We start from the raw sequence: 22,044 nt of genomic DNA on the forward strand, positions 1-22,044 counted from the left end.
ATGTAGTCTGAACAACTATAAAGTGGTTTGATGTACTCTGTGATCAAGAACTATGGTAATTTATAATATGTTTGTAGAAAATTAAAATTTATTTTTATTCTTTTATATATATATTTATAAAAATATATATATAAAAAATTCTCAATCTCCTTTTGATACTAAGTGGCTTCTGAATTCTGAAATACTTGAAAAATCCTCTTTACACTTAATGTGATGTTTAATGTTATGGATGACAGAGATTGTTACACATTTTCTGCTATAGCTCCTTTGAAGTAACTGAATCCCAGGTGTACATACAGCTTGCATATTAACTTGTAGTAAGTCAGACCCAAGATACTGAGGCATGCTGAGACTTTTCTACATCAAGGTATTTGCCTTTGTGTAGGTTCTAGCTGTTACCAGGAAAGGAGTGATGTATAGAAAGAGGCAACAGAGAAGATTAAGGAAGGATAGACTGAGATGAAGGAAGAAATTAACTCCTCTTGCCCTTCACATTGCTTCAAGCCAGTATCTTAAGTTGTGCATCTTTATTATACACCACGGAACAGCATATAGCAAATAAACCAGCATTCACCTTTATAAGCTGTATGCTACAGTCCATGGTGTAACTTACACTGCCTAAGTAACATACAGCAAAATGGTTTAAAGTTTAGCTCCCCATTTACGCATTTGGACAGGAAAAGTGTGTGATCAGTAAATTTATTCCTATTAAAAACCTGCACTGAAATGAAAAAATGGCATCTCACAAGGGAAGAGGCAAAAGTAAAAGTAGAAAAGCTGGGATGAAGAAAAGCATAAAAGTGAGTTGATGCGCTGATAAGTGAAATGAGATGAAAGAATGAAGGTAGTAAGATAGCAACGAGGAATCTGTTATGATCAGATTAGTGGAGTTCTCTAAAATAAAAGAAGCGGCTTTTATAAATTGTGTGTCTCTGGAACATGTCACAGATAAAAGTGATGAAGATGCACAGGTAGCAGCAGCAGACTTCTGCTGATGGGGTTTAATCATGGCTGCTGACAGAATTAGGTCAGCAGAACAGATTACAAATAATTCAAGCTTTTTGTCTTGGTTTTCTTTCCAGTGTTACTGCTGGAATCAAAGACCTCGGTGTGTAGAAAATCTGTAAAAAGAACACTGCTGGTGATACCATGCTAACAACTAGAAGCTGCAGTGTAAGTTACATGATTTCACTTTAGAAATGCAAGTCAGCTAGCCACTTGGTTAAAACTTGTAAGTCAAGGGAGTGATTAGCAATTGCATTTCATTTAGAACAGAATTGCGGATGGAGAAGCTGTGGAGAGAGCCTCCAGGAAGCCAAGTTCAGCACTCCCTGCTGTGTTCCCCTTTTCCCCACTGCAGGTTCAGGCTGTAACGCCCGGGGCCATCCATGCACCGTTGCTGAAGGCCCAGTGGGGGCTGCCGGTGGTCTCCCCACCATTGCCTGCAGGGGTGAGGGCCCCTCCGCCCGCTGACCCCCTGCTCCCACCGGTGGGGAAGACTTTGGAGCGCCAGGCGTGCTCTGTGTACACCCACCCACCAGCCCTCTGCTGACAGGAAAGGGACACAGCCTGGAAAGGGTGCCAGTGCCTGGTGGCGGTGGCTGAGCTGCCTGCCCAGGTTACCTGCAGGCAGTGCGTGAGCTGAATTTATTGTAAAAAAAAAATAAACCAAAACTAGAAAAGACATCACCCCCTCCTCCCCACAACAGGTATCCCAAGTGTTTACAAAAATCAATAGCCCATCATAGTTTAGGGTCATGTGATATTAATCACTGGGACTATTTTTTTTTGCTGTTGCTACATTTTCTCTGAGGAAGAGAGATCTAATTTAAGAAAAGGATTTTCGTACCGCACCGGGTGGCTACATGCTCTCCAGTCCTATGCGATATCGAGGTCAGTGCTGCTTTACTGCCTGTGCCTCACCCCAGAGAAGCTGAGGTGTTGTGCCCCCCAGGAGATTGTCTTCTAAGACACGCTTGTGAACAGCAGCGCAATGTTTTAAGTAGTTCACAAACAGTTTAATCCTGGACACCAAATGCTACCCTTCTCACACAAGGTGTGGGGAGGAGGGAGGGAGGAGTCGAGCAAGAGGGAGGAGCAGTCCCTGGAGTATGATGTGTTTGAAGGGTTAAATTGAAATCAGGATGAAGGAAAAAGAAAATGGGGTGACAGTAGATACTGAGCTACAGGCCCATGTCTTGTAAACGGGTAGAGAAAATGTAGCTTCCAGCAAAGCTCTGAGGATCACGGGTCAGTGGGGGAAGATGCTGTAGCTCCGGCAGTGCCTGCACCAGCGTGCCCTTCGCAGCGTGCCTCTGGCACAGGGGATCGGTCTCGGCAGGTGAGGCTGCATTCGGATTATTACCGCTTCTATACCCGAACAGAGATCAGAAGTTAATTAATCTATTAATGCTGAGGGAATTAAAAAAGTTTTCTTGACGTGCGTAAAGCTCAGAGCTTCCTCTTAATGACGGCTTCCCAGGCTGGAACCTGCGCACCGGGTGCCCCGTGCTTGCGTGGTCACGGCCCGGGTGCGTACGGGAGAGCGTCAGGCTGGTAACGTCCAGCAGCCCCCCGCCGCGGGACAGTGTCACGGCGGGACCCCGGGGCACCCCTCAGCCGCCACCGAGTCGCCGTGGCTTGTGACCGTTGCGGGAACGCCCAGTGGCCCATGCGAAGCCCCAGCTCACGGCGTGCGTTCCGGGATCCCGGCTGTGAAGACGATTTGGGACCTGTAATCCCCGCCGATACTTCGCCCGCCCCGCCCCGCTCCCCTCCACGGGACGCTGCGGCCACCTCTACCAAGCGCTGGCCGGCGGCGGGGCGAGGCTCGGCCCGTGCCCGGGGACCTGCCCGTCGCCTCACGGCTCCGCCTTCCCTCGACGTGGCTTGGCGCGGCACCCGCCCCCGCCATCCCCGGGGCGGTGCCGAGCTCCGGGCCCCGCCGTGCGACAGGGGCGCGACAGCAGCGTGCCGTAAAGCGCGGCGGGAGCGCCCCACGCGGTGGCCGCTGCGGCCGGCATGGGGAAGCGGCGGGGTGAGCGGGAGCTGCTGCGCAGCCTGAGCAAGAGGCAGAAGAAGCACCTGAGGGAGTTCGGGGAGGAGCACCCCTTCTATGACAAGTGAGTGCCGGGGTGGGCGCGCTGGCTTCCAGCGGCCGCCGGGAAGGGGCTCCCCGTGGGGCCGGATGCTCCGGGCCCCTGTAGCCGCGCTCAGCCCGCGGGCGGCCCGGGCGGCGGCTGGTCCCCGCCGTGCTTTCCCCGGGCTCCCTGATGGGGGTGTGTACTGGGTGGAAGCGGGACGATGCACGCTGGAGCCGGGCTCGGTGCCGGGCTGCCGCGGTGTGCCCGTGCCGGGCCCGCAGAGGCTGCGAGAGCAGCGCTGGAGCGGCGCGACCCGCGGCGGGCGGCCGGGCGGGCAGGGCGTGGGGCTGCCGGGGCCAGCCTGCGGGCAGCCGGCAGCCACGTCCAAGCCCGGTGCGGTTCGGTGCTGCCGCAACGCCCGGGAAGGCGCCGCCGTGCCGCCCGCCCGGTTTAACGCAGCGGGCGGGCGGCCTTCGTCCCAGGACCCTCCCGGCCTGTGTCGCGGGGGCGGCAGGCAGAGCCCGGCCGCCGGGGAGCAGCCCTGTGCCTCTGTCCGCTCAGCTCCCGTCTTTTTGCAAAAGTTGAGGTTAGTTTAAGCCCAGCTTGTACAGCGTCTTGTTTGCAGAACTGCAGCTCTAGCACTGGTTAATTCCTGCAGCGGTGTCTTTTTCCCACTTCACAGGTCAATATTTAGTGCTAGAGGTAAGCTCTTGTTCTGTTAACCATGTGCAAATTAACCTTGTAATCACATTCCTTTGAATGTTTCATTTTCTGATTAAAGGCAGACTGTACTTTAAAACAGCTTGCTTCTTGATCAGTCATAACGCTTGAGCACCTAGGGTTCACATACAGAGCATAGCATCATCTGAGAGAGTAACCTATCAGGGTAAGTGCTGAATCTGTTTTCTTAGGGAGAATCCTGTGGTGCTTTGGTTTTAAGCTTTAACTTCTTTAAGACTCATATAACTTGTGAGTTTCCTCTCCTTATTTCTTTCATCCTGTGTATACATCACTGACAGAGTAATATATTTCAGCGCTTTCCTTTCAGGGTTTCTGGAAGACCAGAAGCAACTCAAACCTGTGAACTGGTAATATATTTTTATTTCTGCCTTCCTTTCACCTTTGTGAAGTTCAGTGAAGGGGAAACGCTCAGCATTTCGCATTACCACCTTTTTCAGGCTGATTATGTTGTTCTCTTTAGAAACCCTGTGCTTAGGAGAAAAAAATGAATGTGACTTCTGTGTGGCTCTGAATTGTTTTCTACAGTGTTAACTCAAAGCTGTTATACCATGAGAGGGCAGAAGCAGCAGGAAATACCGTAGCTGTTCCTGAATTTTTTGCATGTTACTTAATCACAGTGAAAAGTAAATCGTACTTTAAGTTGTTCTGATAATGTTAATAAACTTAGTGTTGCACAAGTTAGGAGGTGCTTCGTTCTGTCTTGAATGAAGAAATATGTTAATGCTCATTCCTCTTCTTCAGGTTGCCAGTGCTTTACTTTTCTTTCAGTCAGGATTTGGTAATCTCCTTTATCATCAGATTAATAAAAGACTTCAAAGTTTTGATGTGGAAAAATTAATTCTTCTGTTCATTTGTTTCCTTTAGCAATTTTGTGCATTGATATTGTATTAGTGATTTTTCCTTTTTGGGCTGAAAGGAACTAAGAAAGGAGTAAACGGTGCTGCGCTTATACTCCTGGTTTCACTGTAATTTTGGCTATAACTTGGCACGCTGTCATTGATTTGTGTGAGCCTGGGACAGAAGAGGCTCTGAGTTTAGCTTGTGTGAAGCTTAGAGCTTTACAGCTGAACCAAACCTGACTGACTCCGTGGTGGGCTATTGTCAGCTGATGGCTAGTGCACTTTCTTGAGAGCAAGAAGCATTTTCAGTGTACTCTGTCCCTTGTATGTGTGCCTTTCTACAATGGCTGCTCTGTGTGTGGTTTTCTTAGGAAAATCCAGTGCCAGTTCGGTAAATGCCTTGTCTGTGGACATCAAATGTACTCACTCAGCTGAGACTGAAGGAACCAAATTTTGTGGTGCTCTAAGTCAAATCAGTGCAGAATGAAGCACTTCAGCTTGTCTACCAAGATGCTTTCAAAATCAAAATGGAAGTGTCTGGCACCACTATTTGCATAAAATGGTGGGTTTTGAAAAATTCTGTTGCATTTGTGTAAAGGTGGGATGGGAGAGTGAAAACAACATTGGAACTGGAGGTGAAGGTATCTGCCTGTTGCCTAATATAGTGTTACTGTTGTTGCTGTTACACTCGTGTTTTCCCTTCCAGTCTGAGAGTTCTGACAAATCGAGTGCAGAAAGTGATTCAGAGACTGAAGTGGAACAGGTGTCTGTGTATCACAAGCTCCTGGCTACCCTGAAGACCTCTCCTGAGTCTGAGAGTGAGGAAGAAGAAGATGAAAGTGAATCGGAAGAAACTGGAGAAAGTGAGACAGAAACGGACAGCGAAGGGTCCCGGGAGACTGGAGAAGTAGATGGAGGTGAAGAAGATAAGAATGATGTACCAGAGAAGGAAGAAGGTAGTTTGTCTTTTCCCATGCTTTGCTAAATGTTGTTTCAGTTAGAAGGTTTGAGTAACGTGTTTTAGCCAGAATCCTGGTGTAGACTGGCTTGTTGGCTGGGTGCTCTTCTGGCTTGGAGACTCTGTTGCTCTATTGTGGGTGGGAGCAGCAGCTGCTGAAGGATTTAGCAGAGGAGAGGGTAGCTGTGCTCATTTTCCAGCAGACAGCTTGCTGCTGCTTCCTCAGATGTTGTTTGTGCGGCAGCACAGAGGAAATCCACATGGAGCAGCATACCAGGGGTTCTCACCCACTCATGGGAGATGCAAGCTGTTCTCTCGCACAGCATCTGGCTTGGCTACTGCCACCGAGAGGAGGGAAAAGTTTGCCTCGTAGCAGAGGAAAGAATATGTAAATTTTAAGGAAACCTCCTTTATGGTGGGGCAACTTCATTCATGAAGTCTGCAAGGAAATTCCAGGAGAAAGGAGTCAACTTTTTATTATTTCCAGTTATTTGGGGTCTTTGGAAACTGAAACTTACGTTCCCCAAATAGGTTATTTATTTAATTTTCTCTGGGGAAAATATGTTGTGTATTATGTTACATTTGGCAGACTAGCCAGAAGTCGTCTTTGCTGTAGAATACAATGCCTACTTTAGCTTTTTAGAATAGAGTATAGGGAGGAAGAAAAATTGGTAACTCCAAGGGAACAGCCTGGCTAGCAAGAGGTACCTACAAACAGTAACTTTTCCAGGAGAATATAACCTGTTTCTCTCTCTAACAATTCACAGCTACAGACACAGCAGAGCAGACACGTGGCCAGGAGCAGGCTGATGATGCAGATGCCTCTTGTGACCCAAGTCATGGAGTAATTGGGGAGTTTACTGATGTGAAACACGAATCTGAATTTAGCTTGGAAACCAATTTCATGGAAGAGGAGAGTGGAGATTGCAATGCTGATAGGAGAGACAGCAATTCTTCACAAGCTTTTTCAGAAGGTAAAACACAGTATGTTTGTGTTTAGTGGTCTGCCTCTAGAGGAGTATCTGTAAATGTGTAAATTATCAAACACTGTAATGATAACGCTATGTAGCGTCTGAGTTCTGCTACATTATTCATTGTATTGCCCGCATGTGAGCTGGTCCATAAGGGACGCTTAGTGCTAATGCAGATATGTAGCTGAACCATTTGTTTTCTGTAGCCCCTGTGGACTGGGATTCATGCGTAGTTCCTGTTACGACCGATAATGCTTGAAATATCAGGAACTGGAAATGTGTGTGGAGAACGTTATCTTGTTCTGTTGCTTTAATAGTAGTTTCAAAGGGTTGTGTAATATGGAGGGCCCTGTAAGCGTGCATTTGACTATGGGAGATATTCTTGGCACAGACAGTGCAGGAGATAATCACAAAGCTGACCTCTGAGGGCATCCTTCACAACTCAGTGGAGTTAGAGTTGCGATTCTGGGAACCTTAGGGCAGCCACAGTAATTTAGACAAATGCTCAGGGCTCTCTGAATTTTGAAGGTTATACAGAGGAGTCTGAAGGCACATGGCATCAGCGGAGCATCTGTGTGGTATCTTTTAAGAGTGTAGCCCCGAATCTCATCACTGCAGTGCGATGGTGGGTGCAATCTGAGCTCCAGGGTTGGAGTCATCCCACCATGTGTAATACAAATAACTGTGTGCACGGGTGTGTGATCGTTCAGTGATATGCCACACATTGGCACTTGCAGAGCTTCTATTCGTATTTCATTGCTCTGTGGTTTTAATATCAGATGGCATAGTTTGAGAGAGAGAAATATGTTTGTAGCATCCCTAGTGATTCTGGCTTGTCATCTTGGAGCAGCAGCTGACATTAGATCTGGGAGGCAGCCTAGTTGATACATGAAATGTGTGGAAGCATCAAAGGGCCATGTGATAGAAAAAACAGCTCGTTCTTGTTACCATGAGAATATTACTTAGGCTGTTGGTATTGCATTTTAATGAGAACCATAGCTCTCCAACTGCATGTAAAGTATCCGAACAGCTTTGTTCAGCTTATAAATGATGCACTGCTTTTCAGTGGGTTCCTGTAGCTTGGAAATGGCTTTATAGTCTACTACAGAAAATGAGTCGCCTAAGATAGCAGAAGGGAGATGAATTTCTACTCTAGTCTGAGGTCACTAGTATTCCTGCAAACGCTTAATGTTGTTTTCTCTGCTTTATCTGACAAATGCTGGAATCAGTAAAACTCAGCTGAAGAGAGAGCTTGTATTACAATTAAGTAGTACTCTGTTCATTTGCCTTGCTGGAAAGATTTTCTCAACATTGCCATGATCAGCAAATGTCTTGACTTTTGCCTGGGTAACTTGTACGTAGGCTAGATACCCATCGACAAGTGCTAGTGTTCTCTAATTAGTTTTCTTTATGCAGTGAGTGCTGCTGTGTTGCAAGGAGTATACAGGGTTTGGCTTTCAAAATAAGCTTTGCATGTGGCTTTGTGCATGCCAGTGTCTTTGAATATAATATGATTTTACAGTTTCTTGCCTCTCCTTTCCTTTCCAAAAAGAAATGCTGATTAGATAAGTCAGACTTTTGCTCACTTCAGGCAATTTTTGCCTCCCTTCCCCCAAACCCGCCCAATCTTTCTGTGCTTTATCACAAACTGTATTCATATCACTGGCCAAAGATGCAAAGCTCTGGGCCAGAAGCGTTTCTAAAATAAGAAGGTCAGTAAGTTCACTTGGGTCTTTACTATTGGCAGCCTGTTTCACCTGCAAGGGATGGATGTGTCAGAGCTTAAGGCAGAAAATTGCCACGATGTTTTCTACTACATATTGCTTTCCTGTCCAACATTTGTTTTGTGATTGAAAGTTCTAGTGCTTCCATAAGTGTTTTTTCTTTTTTAAAGCAATCTGTCAAATCTGTTCTCTCTGTTCATGTAGAGAAAATTTGACATCTTTTCTCTCATCTCCAAGTGCTTTGAAATAACTAGTTTTAACTGTGATGTTGGCCAGCGTGGAAACTCTTAATCTCATTTGCAAATCCATTCTGAAACTCAATTCCAATATTAGCTACAGTAGTTCTAAGGATATTTTTGTTGTTGTTGTTTATAAATAGATCCATTTAAACAGCACATGGACAAAGAACTTGAAGAAAAAGAAGTAGAAAAAATGTCTACGCTTCCTAAAACTTCAAGTCAAAGCCAGGTAACATTCTGTGGCTGTCCAGAGTTTCTAAAGATGCCTGGATGAAAATAATCCTTTTTTTTATACAAGTGAAATAGACTCAAAATGGTTACCATTAGCTTGTGGCACTGGAAACATCAGATTTTGTCACTGTGTCCTTGCTGAACAGTTTTCTTGACTTAGGGCTGAGCGAGAGTTGAAATTTAAAGTCTGCTGTTATATAGGCATGTGATGACACATGTGAAAAACATCTTTAGTTTGATCTGTAGTCTCAAACCCACAGGTTTTTAAGTACACGTGACAGCGGGTAGCAACAGGAATGGTTTCCGAGTGGTAACAGCATGATGCCAGGGATCTGTTCCGCCGCTGAACTTGTGAGCTGACCGTGTACAGTCCTAAAAGTACTTGTGATGCACTTTCACATTGTTGCTTCGGGATGGCTGTATCTTTGTACACATTTACAAGCCAGTAAAGGGGAGTTTAATACTTACATTGTTAATACTGGAAATAATAGGTGAATTACAGTATCAGAAACCCACTTCATTACTTGAGAGACAATATTGGTTTTCAAAGTACTCATTTTTAGACAAACCTTTGCTTCCTAGCTTTTTCACATTTGATTTTGTTTTGGAGACTTGCTTTGCATTCTGGTCAGCCATATGCTGGGTGACATTCATTGGAAGATATCCAGTGGTTAGTCAGTAAGAGAGAAAGTTGGGATTTTTGTAAAACTTTTATTTATTTTTCTTTTTTGGACTATGATAGCCAAAAATACCAGTGCCACCTGAAGCAATGCATAATGTATCTTTATTTAACTTGGTGTAGCTACTTTACAGAGATAGATAGGGACAACTTGTGTGGCAGAAGGCTTAAAGTTTAGCGTTTTCCTCTACTACACTAATAGTTTTTGCCCTTAAAATCAGACAGACTCCCAACAAGATTTCATTTAGCTACTGATTCACAGTTTCCGGGTTTAGTCCCTAATGGGGTTTTGTTTCCATCTTTAACCAAAGTACGTACCTCAGTGTAGCTGACCAATAAGTGTACTCCAGGGTTCTCATCTTGTCCCTGGTTTGTACCACTGATTTGCTGCGTGGGTTAGGCAGAAATTCCATCCTTCCTCTTCCTCAGTTTTGTCATCTGCAAAATGAGGATAGTTATAGACATGTCACTGCAAAATAGATCCAGCTCTACTGAGCTCAAGTTTATTGTTACTTACCCTGGCAGACTAAAAGAGATTGCACATTGGAAAAATGGTTTCAACTGGTATTATGAAAAGATGATTTCTCAAATTTCATGAAATTGATTAAATTGCCAGCTGTGTTGGTGTGCTTTTAAGGGTATGAAGTTTGGTACATATGATTCCTGAGTTGTTTTTTCTGTTGTTGGTTGGGTTTTGTTTTTTTTTCAGTGGCCAAGGCTGGGCCAGCTAACATTTTCTTCTACTTTGGAGAAACATAAAACTTTGAAAGCAGACAAAGAAGTTGATACGAAACAGCTTTATCTTCACAAGCCTTTAGAATCCACTTGGCCAAAAGTGAATAAACAATTTCTGTCCTCAGTGAACAAAGCAAGTGATCCATCTTTTAGCCCGTTACAAAGAGAGCTTTTCTGTATCATGAATACGTACCGGGACTTGTTCTATCCAGAAAGAAATGCCTTAACAAATGGAGAAGAAATTAGGCATGTTTACTGCTTGCATGCCTTGAACCATGTTCTGAAGGCAAACGCCCAGGTGCTCAGCCACAATGCCAAACGAAGAGACCAAAAGCCAGGGGCCGATAATGATGACTACAGGGATCAGGGCCTCACTAGACCTAAGGTAAGAGAGCTTTGTTAATGTGATTTCCCCCATCCCCACCCTGGCCATCTGGTCAGGCTGTATAAACATCCTGGTAGTTTATCCAAAAGTATTTCTGTTGCTGCTCTCTCAGGTGACATGTACCTGGGCACGTGCTTTTCCGCATCCCTTTGTCCTGCCTGGAAGTCATCTGTTGTGGCCAGATCGCAGGCAGCACCCTGTGAGCAGCAGTGAGCACTAGGTTGTTAGCCAGCCTGTTTCTTTGCTAAGCCATGAGTCTGACCTTTTCCTTTGTGCCCCTTTCACTACAGACTGACATGTCGCCTTTTCCTGCCTCTTGTTTCTAAACCCACCGGTACAGAAAGGTGCCTCCACATTGAACTTCAGTGTTAGCGCAGGCAGTATAGGCTGTCACCCAGTGTGGGATGTCCCAGAAATTTTTTTTTGTCCTTAGCCATCTGTAAGGACTTGCCTGCGTGGAAGGATCCTTCTGCAGCTGGGAGACTTCAGGGAATCCCAGCACTATTACCAAGGCTGCCTGCCATAGTTGGTGAGAGGCTCAAACCGAGCCTCCCAGGATTCACAGCATCCTCTAGTTGATAACCAAGTGGAGCCAGCTGTGGCTAGCCTGTCGCTGGTGGTGCCAGCCGCCTGTTGAACAGTTTCAAAGTTGGGTTTCAGTGTTTGCTGCATGCCTGGCAAACACCTTTGGTTTCTGTGTTGACTCCCCAGTTAGATACTTACATTTGAGTGCTGTGCAGAAACCAGTGCCACCCGTCCAGGAGCCAGCCACAGACCCTGTCTGGGTATTGTGGGAGCTCTTGCTTGCTTGAGGGTTAGGAAGAGCAGGAAGAACATGCTTAGTTTTCAGTTCCCCTGGGTGTGAAATGGGGAACAAAACTGAGCTGCTGGCTAGTACAGCACATCGTCCCTCCTTGCTGCACGTCAGAGTTGTTTTGTTTTGATTGTTGGGATGCCCTATGGGTGCAGATCTAAGTCATAAAGTTACTTAACATGCAGTTAACTGTGAACATTCATATTCTGTGGATTATTCTGTTGTAACTGTTGATCTATGCAGGTGCTGATGATAGTGCCCTTCAGGGAATGTGCTTTGAGGATTGTGCATATTTTCATCAGTCTTCTTGAAGTGAATGACAAAAAAAAAATAGATGTCAGTAATAAAAAGCGCTTCAAAGGGGAGTTTGGCTTTGACCCGGAAGAGAAGCCCCCCAACCTGAAAAGACCTGAAGATTATGAAGCCGTTTTTGCTGGCAACATTGATGACCACTTCAGAATTGGTAATGACCTACTGAACAGATGATTTTTGTCTTGTAAAAAACTGAGAAGTTATAAGTTCTTCCTAAATGTCTAGGAGCTGTCAGGGGTGGAAATTCTGGTGAGACTCTAGGCTCTGCGGTATTCGTGCAGTTTTGCACTGGCAGCTTGGATTTCTCTGAAAATCTTTCCTGCTTTGCCGGAACTTAAAAAGGAAGAGAAAACACAAAAGTAATTATTTCTACCAAGTTCAGAATCACTTAAAATGCAATGATTCCTTTGTTGTAGCAGGACTGTCCACACCTGATTTTAAAGAGGATAGCCTTGATTGTGCAGCAAATTCTTCCATGTTATTAAAAGAAATAAAATCTTTGGGGTTTAATCAGCCTGTTCACAACGTCCCTTGTAATCAGTAATTGTTGAACAAAATTCAAGCGCAGTGCTGAGCAAAGCAGTTTTCTACTGTACTGCCCATGGTTTTCATGAAAGCAGAGGTGTAGCCAGCAAGTAGGACTGTTGGACAAGTAGCAGATTTGAGACTTTCATAATACTATAATCTCACGCTGTTTTAGTAACTCACTATGCAGAAAATTAGCTAGTGGCTTGGTTTCTGGAGCTGCCATGATGAGTAGGCAGTTCTTGTAACTTAACTTGACAGATCAGAGGCTTTTGAAATTACTGCCCCTTGAAAGATAAATTGGCATCCCAAGAAATTTAATGGTACAGTGGAAGGTGTGAGTGGGTCCCACTCAGTCTTTCTTCTTTCCCCAGTGAATGTCTCTTGGGCTGAGAGCATCTTACTTTCAGTAGCGTAATAATTTTCCTTTCAGTCTTCTCCCATAACACAGTCTGCTGGATCCACTTTTACTAGGTGTGAAGAAATGCTTGAAGAAACTTTGAGTGCTGTTCATTACAGAAGCAAATCATAGAAGCAGAATAATTATCCTTTCTAACTGTGCCTCACACCCCGTTACTTCTGCACAAAGATCTAATTTAAAGTGCATTTGTTATGCCTTACTAAAAACACCATTTCACATTTTTAAACAGAAAAGACTTGATGTTGTTAAAACTTATATATGCTGTGACAAGTGGTACCTTCTTCCTGGAAATTCAACCAATTGTGCCTGCTTTTTTGGTCTGTGTTTATCATTGGGTTACAGTAGATAGCAGGAGGGGTCCCTGTTGCTGTCTGTGTGAAATTCTTGCCTTCAGCTGTGCCTGTGATTGCTGGCCTCACACAGAGAGGGAGAGAGGTTGAAGCGACACCTTTGTTGGGCAGACTGCAGGGGGTGGTTTGAATAAGGTCCAGACTAACTGGATTTTTAAGATCAGAAAGCCGTGGGTCCTAGCAATGTTGCCACGTAGTTATGACACGGGTAACAAATTCCTTTGATTCTTTCCTTTAACATGAGAGGTGATGCATAAGCTCCTTCATCGTGTACACCACAACCTGCTGCCTGAGAAGCCCTGCCGGGGAGGGTGCAAGACTGGTTATGCTTTCAATCACCATAACATGAAGAACCTTTTCCTTTTTTTAAGTAGCAACTCTTGAGGCCCTGTGAATACAGGCAGTTTATACCCAGGAGGTCCACAGTGTATCTTTCATGACAGATTAAGGTGTTACTGTAGTACCTAACGACAGAGACCAAATCCTAGGATTTAGGGAGAAAGGAGCAGTAAATAGCTTCTGCTATTTTTTTTTTCTTTCTAAAGTTCTTCAGCCCCCTCATCCTCCTTTTTAGCAGAAAATCACAAAAAATGTGTTTCAGTTAAAAAATGTTGTCCTATGAAAAATCTGGAAAAAAGTACTACTGAAAGAGTTTGCTGAACTTCATGAAAATCTGCCAAATGCTTGTCAAATGGGGGTGGGGTGGGTAAGCACTTTTTGGGGAAAGAAGAGTTTCAGACAGATTGGTTTTGTCCAGCTGTAATAGTTAGTATGTGTTAAAGGGGAGGAAATGTAGGAAGTTATGATTACAGAGCCTGCTGGAAGAATATGGTTGATAATTGACTTTAACTAAGAAAATGCTGTTGGTTGTTGTTGGACAGGGGTTGCGATTCTTCAAAAGAGTATGAGACTGTATGCACCATTTTACTCATCAGACATCATCATTGCCTCTCCCCTGGGTATGAGGACTGTTATTGGTGCAGAGGGGGAGAAGAAGAGAGATTTTGATTTTCTGTCATCAATAGAAATTCTCATAATTGATCAAGCGGATATTTACCTGATGCAGAATTGGGAACATGTTCTGGTGCGTTTTCCATGTGCATTCATTTTTCTGTTGTACTGTGTCTTCTTAGTCTGATACAACTTAGTTTTGGCAATGAGCAGTATTGCTATTTTTTACTGACTTGATTCCAGACACGTATGTTTGTTCCCTTTCCTTCCTCCACCCTGATGTTTTCCTTATACTACGAATATTCCTTCTACAAATTTCGGTAGTATTCGGCAGCTTTCTCTATAAATCTTAGTATTTGGTGCTTCAGTAGCGTATTTCATCAGAGATTTTTTTTTTATTTTGGACAGTTTTAATAATCTCACAGAATGAGATAATGCCGATTCCTTTAATCACATGTGGGAGAAGATATGCCAGCTGTCTGGCTGCCCGGTGTCTCTCTCAGCTTGCAGCCATGTGAGGAATCTACAGCCTAATTCAGGTTCCTCCAGAAAGTAGCAGGACCTGGTGCTTGTCTCTGCTGTCTGCAGAGATACTAAGCATTAGTTGTGTCCAAATTTAAACAGTATGAGGATTTTCCTGTACATGTAGTGAAAATAGAGCTCTTGGATTGGGCTATTATGCAGTAATACCCATACTTTTTGGCTTTCAGTTAATAACAGTTTGAAAAGTTGGGATTTTTTTCCACATAGAAGCATCTTTGAAGTACCTGGGCCAGGCATTTTGACAGCATGATGTTACTGTACATTTTCAAGGAGCCCAGAAGGTGTCTTGTTTCCTGGGGAGTTTCAGGAAAGGTACGTGAGCCTACACAATATCCAGGGAATGAGTCCTGGAGTCTGTTTCCAGGTTTTTCCTTTGGGTGCAACTGCCAGCCCTGTGGTGGCAGGGATGCCAGTCCTAGGCATCAGTCAGTGAGGCCAAAATGAGATTGATTTCTTCACTTGCACCCAGACTCTCCCTGAATGCAATGGGAACCGCACCTGGGCTTCTTTTAGCTTAGAAACCTTGGGCCCACTGACTTCAATACAAACAAACATCCCATTATACTTGTCCCGTGGGAGAAGACTGGCAGCAAGGGTTACCGTTACTGATGACTAAAGAGATGGTACCTTTCAGTTCTGTGGCAGGAAATCAAGTAAATTATTCTTACTGTGGTCAATAAATTCCAGACAGTCATGCCTTGGGAGATCATTACTGTTTTATATTCTGTGCTGTCTTGCTTGTACCTGCCCACTTTGTGCAGTTAAGGCTCTTGCAGCTTGGGTGCAGGGATGTCAGTAGCAATGCGTTTCCATCTCTCTGTGTAGCACCTGATGAAGCACATTAACCTGCTGCCTCTGGATTCCCATGGGGTAGACTTCTCCCGAGTGCGAATGCTGAATCTCAATAACTGGTCCAAGTACTATCGCCAGACGCTGCTGTTCAGCGCGCTTCAGGATCCCCAGATCAACTCTGTCTTCAACAAACACTGCTTCAATTATGTGGGGCAGGTGAGTTCAGAGATAAGCTGAAAGCCTCCTCTTAAATGCTGGTGGAAGGCAGGGGAAGAGGAACAGAAAACCCAACACATGGAAAAATTCCATAACTCAGTTGCAGAAAGGCTGTGCCGGTCACTTCCATTACCCAAGTATTGCAGTCTGCATCTCCGTGATGCTGTATGATGATTTCTAATGCTGTGCCAAAGACATGAAGAACTGCTCTTCTTGCAGCAATACTTTATTTGATTCTTTTCTTTCATAGGTGGCTGATTTATGTCAGAAATCAGATTTCTTAATTTGACACACACAAGTTACCTTGTTTATTTTGTTGTTAAATGGAGGGTTCACCTACTTCCTTTTTTTTTCCCCCCTCCTTCTGTATAAGCAGCACTAATTGTTATTACTTTGAAAGAAGCAGGAAAAGTAAAAACCTTAGTTGTCTGTCTCAAATACATGGAAGTCAGGGCATAAGCAGTGGCCATGTATATTTAACATCTGGTATATGTATACGTGAATATAGTTTTGTACTGGAGCAGATGTGAGTTAGGAGCAGAAAGCTGACTGGAGCGTGGCTGCCTTTGAAATACTGCTTCCCTAAATGTCCTACTTTGCTTCTCACAGGTGGCCGTCCGCAACGTACCGCTCAGCGGCTCCATTAGCCACGTTGTGGTCCAGCTTCCTCACGTGTTTCGGAGGCTAGAAGCTGAAAACTCAACTGCTGTAATAGATACAAGGTACTCTGTGTTCCAGACTATTTTGCTATGCCCTAATGATTACAGTTTCAGATTTAGTTGTGTACTGTTCCCTGCAGAGCACAATGTGACTTCACCGCAGAAGTACACCTTCATTAGTCTTCAGATGAAGGCTGAAGACTGCACAGGTGGAGGGGAATACTGAACTTCTCCTTGCCAAAGGCACTGGAGAATAAAGTCTGGGAAAGGAATACTAGTCTTTACCATAACTGCAGTACTGAGAAAGCCTTTGCTTTATACCTTCTACACGTGTAGAAATCCTGTGAAGTTAAAGAATTATTTCTTTAGTCATAGTCAAAATATAGTCAAAATCTTCTGTAGTTGGTTCTCTGATATTGTTGCTTGAGGTCATATCAGTACTGGAAAGATAAACATTAACTCTGGTTAAAATATATTTGTTTTCTTAACTGAGGTTTCGGTTTTTCATCGACAAAGTGTTGCCTGAGTACCGCGATGCCATCATGTCACACACGCTCATTTATGTTCCATCGTATTTTGACTACGTGCGTCTTCGTAATTACTTCAAGAAAGAGGACCTGAATTTTACTCACATTTGTGAATACACTAAAAAGGCTGGTGTCTGCAGAGCAAGACGGTTCTTTCTCAAGGGAGAGAAACAGTTTTTATTGTTCACTGAGCGCTTCCACTTTTACAAAAGGTGAATAGTAGGCAGAGTTTTCCTCTGAGTTGAATGTGTGCTGTTTTGGAAGTAGAGCCTGGCCTTAATCATAGTTGGGCTGTATTGCTTTTTTAATCTGTTGCATCCCTCCAAGGACGACTTTGACTGAAGTAAGAGCTGTCGGTTAATTTTAAAATTTTTGCATGTTGTCAGCAGTCCCTTGCAGAGACTCTAATACTTTGGTATGTACAGGGCTTTATTTGGGAAGGTTAGTGCTGCCAAGTTCCACTGATGATAGGACAGAATAATATAGCCTGCAAAATGGGATTCATTGTGCCTTTTTATTGCGGCACAGATGATCATGAGTATTACACAAAATTCTGGAAAAGGATAATGCAATACAGCAAGCTGAGGCCACCTGGAAAATTCGCTATGTCCTGACTGGAGCTATTTAGAAGTTCCTAATGGAACAGGTTTTTTCTATTGGCAGATGTTTTGGCAAATACAAAGAGTTTCATGAGGCTCACTCTGATCAGGCTTCACTGTTTTAAAATCCAAGCTAAAGAAGCTGAATACTGCAGAAATTGGTGGTGGTCTGTACTTCAGAGGAAGTCATTGTACTTGGCAGTATTAGATATTCCTCCGCTTAAATCCACATCTGTGTTTAGTTTTCAGTCCATGACACAGTGTTTGTAGAGTTGAACTACAACTGGCATGCATTGAAGTTGAAAATTGGAAGAGTAGAGGATTGGTGTTTTAACATGTAGATTTTGCAAAAATGAGCCACAAAGTTACTTTTTTTTTTTTTTCCCCTCCTGCTACAGGTATACGATAAAAGGTATTAGGAACCTCATTTTCTATGAGTTACCAACATACTCCCACTTCTACAGTGAGATTTGTAACATGATGAAGGCTACGGACAGTGGAGTGGATGCTACTTGGACCTGTACTGTGCTCTACTCCAAGTATGATGCTCAGAAATTGGCTGCAGTGGTTGGCATAGATCGCACAGCTCAAATGCTACAGTCCAAAAAAGATGTGCACCTCTTTGTTACAGGAGAAAATGAATAAGTGATATTGCAGACTAGACAACTGGATGGACCTGACTTGCATTTTACTCCTACTGCACTTTTTGATGTTGCCTTTTAAAAAAGTTTTAAACTTTTTATTCCCTTTCATTAAATATTGTGTTGAAATTGTTCATACAGTATTAAATTTTGTATTTCAGTACTTTGTCCGACAAGAAACCAAGGATGTCATTCAAGAAGGCAGGAGTTGGGGAGTATCTTCTGTATAGAAACAAAATCAATCCAGAACTGCTCTTGTATATTGAAAAACTCACTCATCAGTAAAGATTGATGCTGTGACTGAGCTGCTTCACTTCATTTTCAGGTGTAGCAAACTCACCTTCTTTTACCAAAGGCAGCTTTTTCCTGTAATCTAGGGGAAGAAACATGCCCAAGTGTTTAATGTAGTCACTATTTTGTAAGCCCCCATAAGGGAGGTGCGGGCGAAGTCTCTTCAGCACAAGCCTGTTGTTGAATGAGAGTTGAACTTGCTTCAACCTGACATGTGTGAGAATCCATGAATGTGCTTGGGTAGGAGCTACGGTTTTGCAGTTTTCCTGGAGTGACCTAAATACCTCTGCCTCCTATTTACAACAGCCACTCTGGCCGGTCAGTTTTACCAGGGATAAATTTTTTTCCAAAGGAAAACAGGGTGAACTTGGCCAGGCGGATGAGCCTGGCCCTGCCTGGCCCCACAATCACCAAAGCAGTGCGGAGTACAAAACCAGCTGGTGCAGCTGCAAATACCTGTGGTCTCATATCACACCGTGAGTGGGCGTTTGTTCCTTTGTTTTTTCCTCTTAATGGTTGCTTATGGACAGCATGGAAGTGTCGTGATGCTGCCTCTTCTTTCTTTTCTTCCAGTGAGTCAAGGCTAATGTAAAAGGAGCTAAAAGTAGAGAGATTTTATAAGCACGTGCTAGGACTGTGGGAAGACTGTTCTGTGGAAGGAAACCTCCATCCTCTGATAAGCTTTGAGGGAGTTCTTGTCTGGGAGGCTTACGTAAATATACCGAAGTGAAATAAACTCCTTGAGTAAATAATTCTGAACAATTTTTAATCTTATTTTTGATTCCTATATTTCTTCTGTTAAACTCAGGGAGTAACCGAAGTCCTGACATCAGACATCATTTAGTAGACATGCAAATCCATGCAGTTTCTAGCTTTGCATTTAAGTAAAGACTTATGTTAATTTAATGTATCTGCCACAGCACACAAGAATTAAGAGCCAGCCACGGCAAAGTTCTTAGGAACATCTGTCTGCTGTACAGTAGAGACAGCAGTAGCGGCAAACAAGGGTTTTTCTTGCATGGCCTAGGGTTGACGTAGGAGAATTGTGGCTGTGCATATGAAATAGGATTAAGGAATTTTCTTCCTACACCGGATGTACTTAGCGGAGATGAATAGCTGACCTCTGAGGAAGCTGAAGTGGGATAGCTACTTAGGGAAATAACACCATGCAGTGCAGCTACTGTTTAAAGGAGCAGCAAGAGTTTTGTGTCAGAGCTTTAACTATGCAAGGATTTTTCTGCCCCCGCTGAAGTTAATGGTGAAGTGCCTTCGTGGGGGTAGGGAGGGCCAAATTGTAGTCTGAGACCCTTGCAATTTATATTGGTTACCTGAGTTTGTTCCCAAGACAAGCATACTTTGAAATGTGAAATGTATATACCAGTGTTACATTTTTAATGTTGATTACTAATTACAACTCTCACCGATTTCCAAAGTAGTGTGTGAATGCCTCTTCACTGCCTTGAGTTAGTGCTCTGACATGCCGGCACAAAGCTGATGTGTGACTGCCCTTAGCTCATGCATGAGATTTTTGTCCTGCCAAAATCTTACTTGCTTTAGTAGGGAGCCTCGTCAGCCAACACTAGAAGCCTTGCCCAGGAGGGCACAGGTTCGGCGGTACAGGGAGCCTGCCCCTCCACTGGTGTGAAGGGGCTTCTGTTCCCAGGTGCTTCCTCCTGCCCCTGTTCCTGCGCCTCGGGTGTTGGCCCACTTGGTGGTGGAATCATGGTGAACTGGGGAGATGATTTGGTCTTGTTTAAAACTTGTCCTTTGCTCCCTTTTTGTTTTATTTTAAGAGTGGCTCGGAGATGGCAGGTGCTGAGGTGAGAGTTTGGCCCATCCTGGGTACATGTTTGCAGATACTGATGCTTCACTTGCTGGGGCAACTGCTGGCTCCAAATGAGTGAGTGGAGAGCCCATCGTCCAACGCATTTTCCTGACTGTGGCTGTCAGGGAGGTGGCTGGACCTAATCCGTTCTTGTGGACACTCAGTTTTAGTAATGGAGTGTTTACATCTGGGGGTTGTCTGGTTGGGTTGTTCGTTTTTTTTTTTTTTTTTTTAATTGTTCAAAGAAAGTTCAAGTTCCGACACAAATGGAAGAAGAAAAGACATTAGCAAACACAATGTTTTACAGGCTTTTTTACTTGGCAGCAAGTAAAAAAAATAACCTTGGCACAGCAAGTTTTCTGCAACTTTTTGACAAGCGTGCACCAATGATGAGTAACTACTCATCTTGAGGAAACAAATGTAAAACAAAATCCTGTTGATTTTGGCGTCAGTACCATACCTTTAAGGGAGTGATTATGTTTCTTAAGAATCTTTTTTTTGTGTCAGTGTTTCAAGAGAATCTCAGGGTGCTGAAAACTAATCTTGTATTCTTTTTATTTGTGAGAAGCATTGTAATGTAGCGTGAGAGCTGACTGCCTGGCATCAGGCAGACAGCTTTCCAGGCACTGGCTGCTGACGTGTGGTAGTACCAAAGCATTAGCAGCTAGCTTTTGGGAATTCAAACCCAAGGGTAAAAATAAATTTGAATTAAGATGTTAAACAAGAATTTCTTTTCAGCATTTCCTATCTCAGGAAATCCTACTAGTTGATGACTAAGAGAAAGACATACATGTCTCTATAGGAAGATTGTTCTTCCAGCTAATGGGCTCATGTTGGAACAGCTCCTTTTTTCACTGGTAAAAGCCTAATCAGGATAGTAGGTTTGTTACGTTATGTTGCTCCTTTCAAAGATGACAAAAAGGCAATGTGTTTTGGGGGTGGTGGTGGTTGTTGTTGTTGTTGTTTTGGGGTGTTTTTTTTTTTTTTTTGAAAATGTGTTTGTAGGGTAAGAGCCAGCCTTCTGCTGCTGACTATTAATGTGGAGGAGGGAGGGAAATGTGACCTGGGGACAGCCTGCCTCCAGTGCTGGGGAGCTGCCTCCTGCAAGGGGCAGGCCGCTGGCTTGGCAGCAGCCTTGGGAGACACGGGGCAAATCGCATGACAGAGAAACTGGAGCATTCTTGTTAGCAGCAGCAGAATTAACAATCACTTTACAGCTGTGCTGTCACAGGCTGCCTGGTTAGTCGTGCTCCCGTGGCCTCAGCCCCAGGAGTTACCTGCCAGGGTTTGGGGGTTGCTTTTACTTAGTGGCCAAGTGTGTCTGATGAAACAGTTTGTGTATGTGGATGCGCGAGGGGGCTGTGCAAAGGGGGAGAGGGGTGAGGGCAAGTGGAGGACAGCAGACCCTCCCATCAGAGAGCTAGCCCAGTCAGGGACCTGCCCCACAGAGGGCTCCTCTCTCTGCACTGGGAGGGAAGCAGATGCCCCAGGGAAGGTCACTGGGGTGAACCTTCATCTTTTCCCCTCCCCAGAGATGCCGGGTGACCCTTAATCCCATGGAGGAGGTGCAGGTACGGCTGACACACTGGCGGGCACCGGTGCTGGCTGAGTTGTGCCCCGCAGCAGCCCAGGACCAGGGGGACACAAAGCCAGCAGACACCTGGCTGCAAAACCCTGTACGGGCTTTATGGTACGTGCACGTTACTGCAGCCAGCCCATCCTGGTCAACACGAGGCTTTTGCCCACATTAGATCCAAGATACAGTTCAGTCCCCTGTAGCTTTAAATCTCATCCTCTGTGCTGAGCTTGACAGTAAAGGGTAATTAATTAGTACAGGGCTGGTTACATTGTAATTAACTGTTAGCTTCAGCTGTGCTTGGGATTTGCTTGTTTCATCAGGTGGACTGTGAGTTGGGCTGAGACCACCGACTCTTGGATGGATAACCAGCCAACAGGTATGAGCTGGTCATGTGAATTTGGATACCTGAGATGG

The 22,044-nt window shown here is 44.4% G+C and overlaps 1 protein-coding gene across 1 annotated transcript; it reads left to right on the plus strand.

The window, feature by feature from the left end:
* Nucleotides 1-2,963: 2,963 nt before the first annotated feature.
* Nucleotides 2,964-18,978, plus strand: UTP25 (UTP25 small subunit processor component). The gene is made up of 12 exons (XM_040611642.1): nucleotides 2,964-3,122; nucleotides 4,132-4,171; nucleotides 5,370-5,619; nucleotides 6,389-6,595; nucleotides 8,696-8,784; nucleotides 10,175-10,585; nucleotides 11,643-11,862; nucleotides 13,889-14,091; nucleotides 15,327-15,509; nucleotides 16,119-16,231; nucleotides 16,662-16,907; nucleotides 17,693-18,978. Exons 1-12 carry the CDS (start codon nucleotides 3,022-3,024, stop codon nucleotides 17,937-17,939), a joined length of 2,310 nt encoding a protein of 769 aa, XP_040467576.1. The 5' UTR covers nucleotides 2,964-3,021; the 3' UTR covers nucleotides 17,940-18,978.
* The last annotated feature ends 3,066 nt before the right edge of the window (nucleotides 18,979-22,044 follow it).

Source organism: Falco naumanni, chromosome 12, assembly GCF_017639655.2.
Source record: "Falco naumanni isolate bFalNau1 chromosome 12, bFalNau1.pat, whole genome shotgun sequence".
Lineage (NCBI taxonomy): Eukaryota > Metazoa > Chordata > Aves > Falconiformes > Falconidae > Falco > Falco naumanni.

What these genes read in the sequence shown, in the direction of transcription:
- UTP25 (XM_040611642.1), top strand. Translation starts at nt 3,022, where the DNA reads ATGGGGAAGCGGCGGGGTGAGCGGGAGCTGCTGCGCAGCCTGAGCAAG. An exon ending in CAACTCAAACCTGTGAACTG is followed by an intron (nt 4,172 to 5,369) that starts GTAATATATTTT and finishes TTTCCCTTCCAG; the next exon opens with TCTGAGAGTTCTGACAAATC. An exon ending in CGCTTCCACTTTTACAAAAG is followed by an intron (nt 16,908 to 17,692) that starts GTGAATAGTAGG and finishes CTCCTGCTACAG; the next exon opens with GTATACGATAAAAGGTATTA.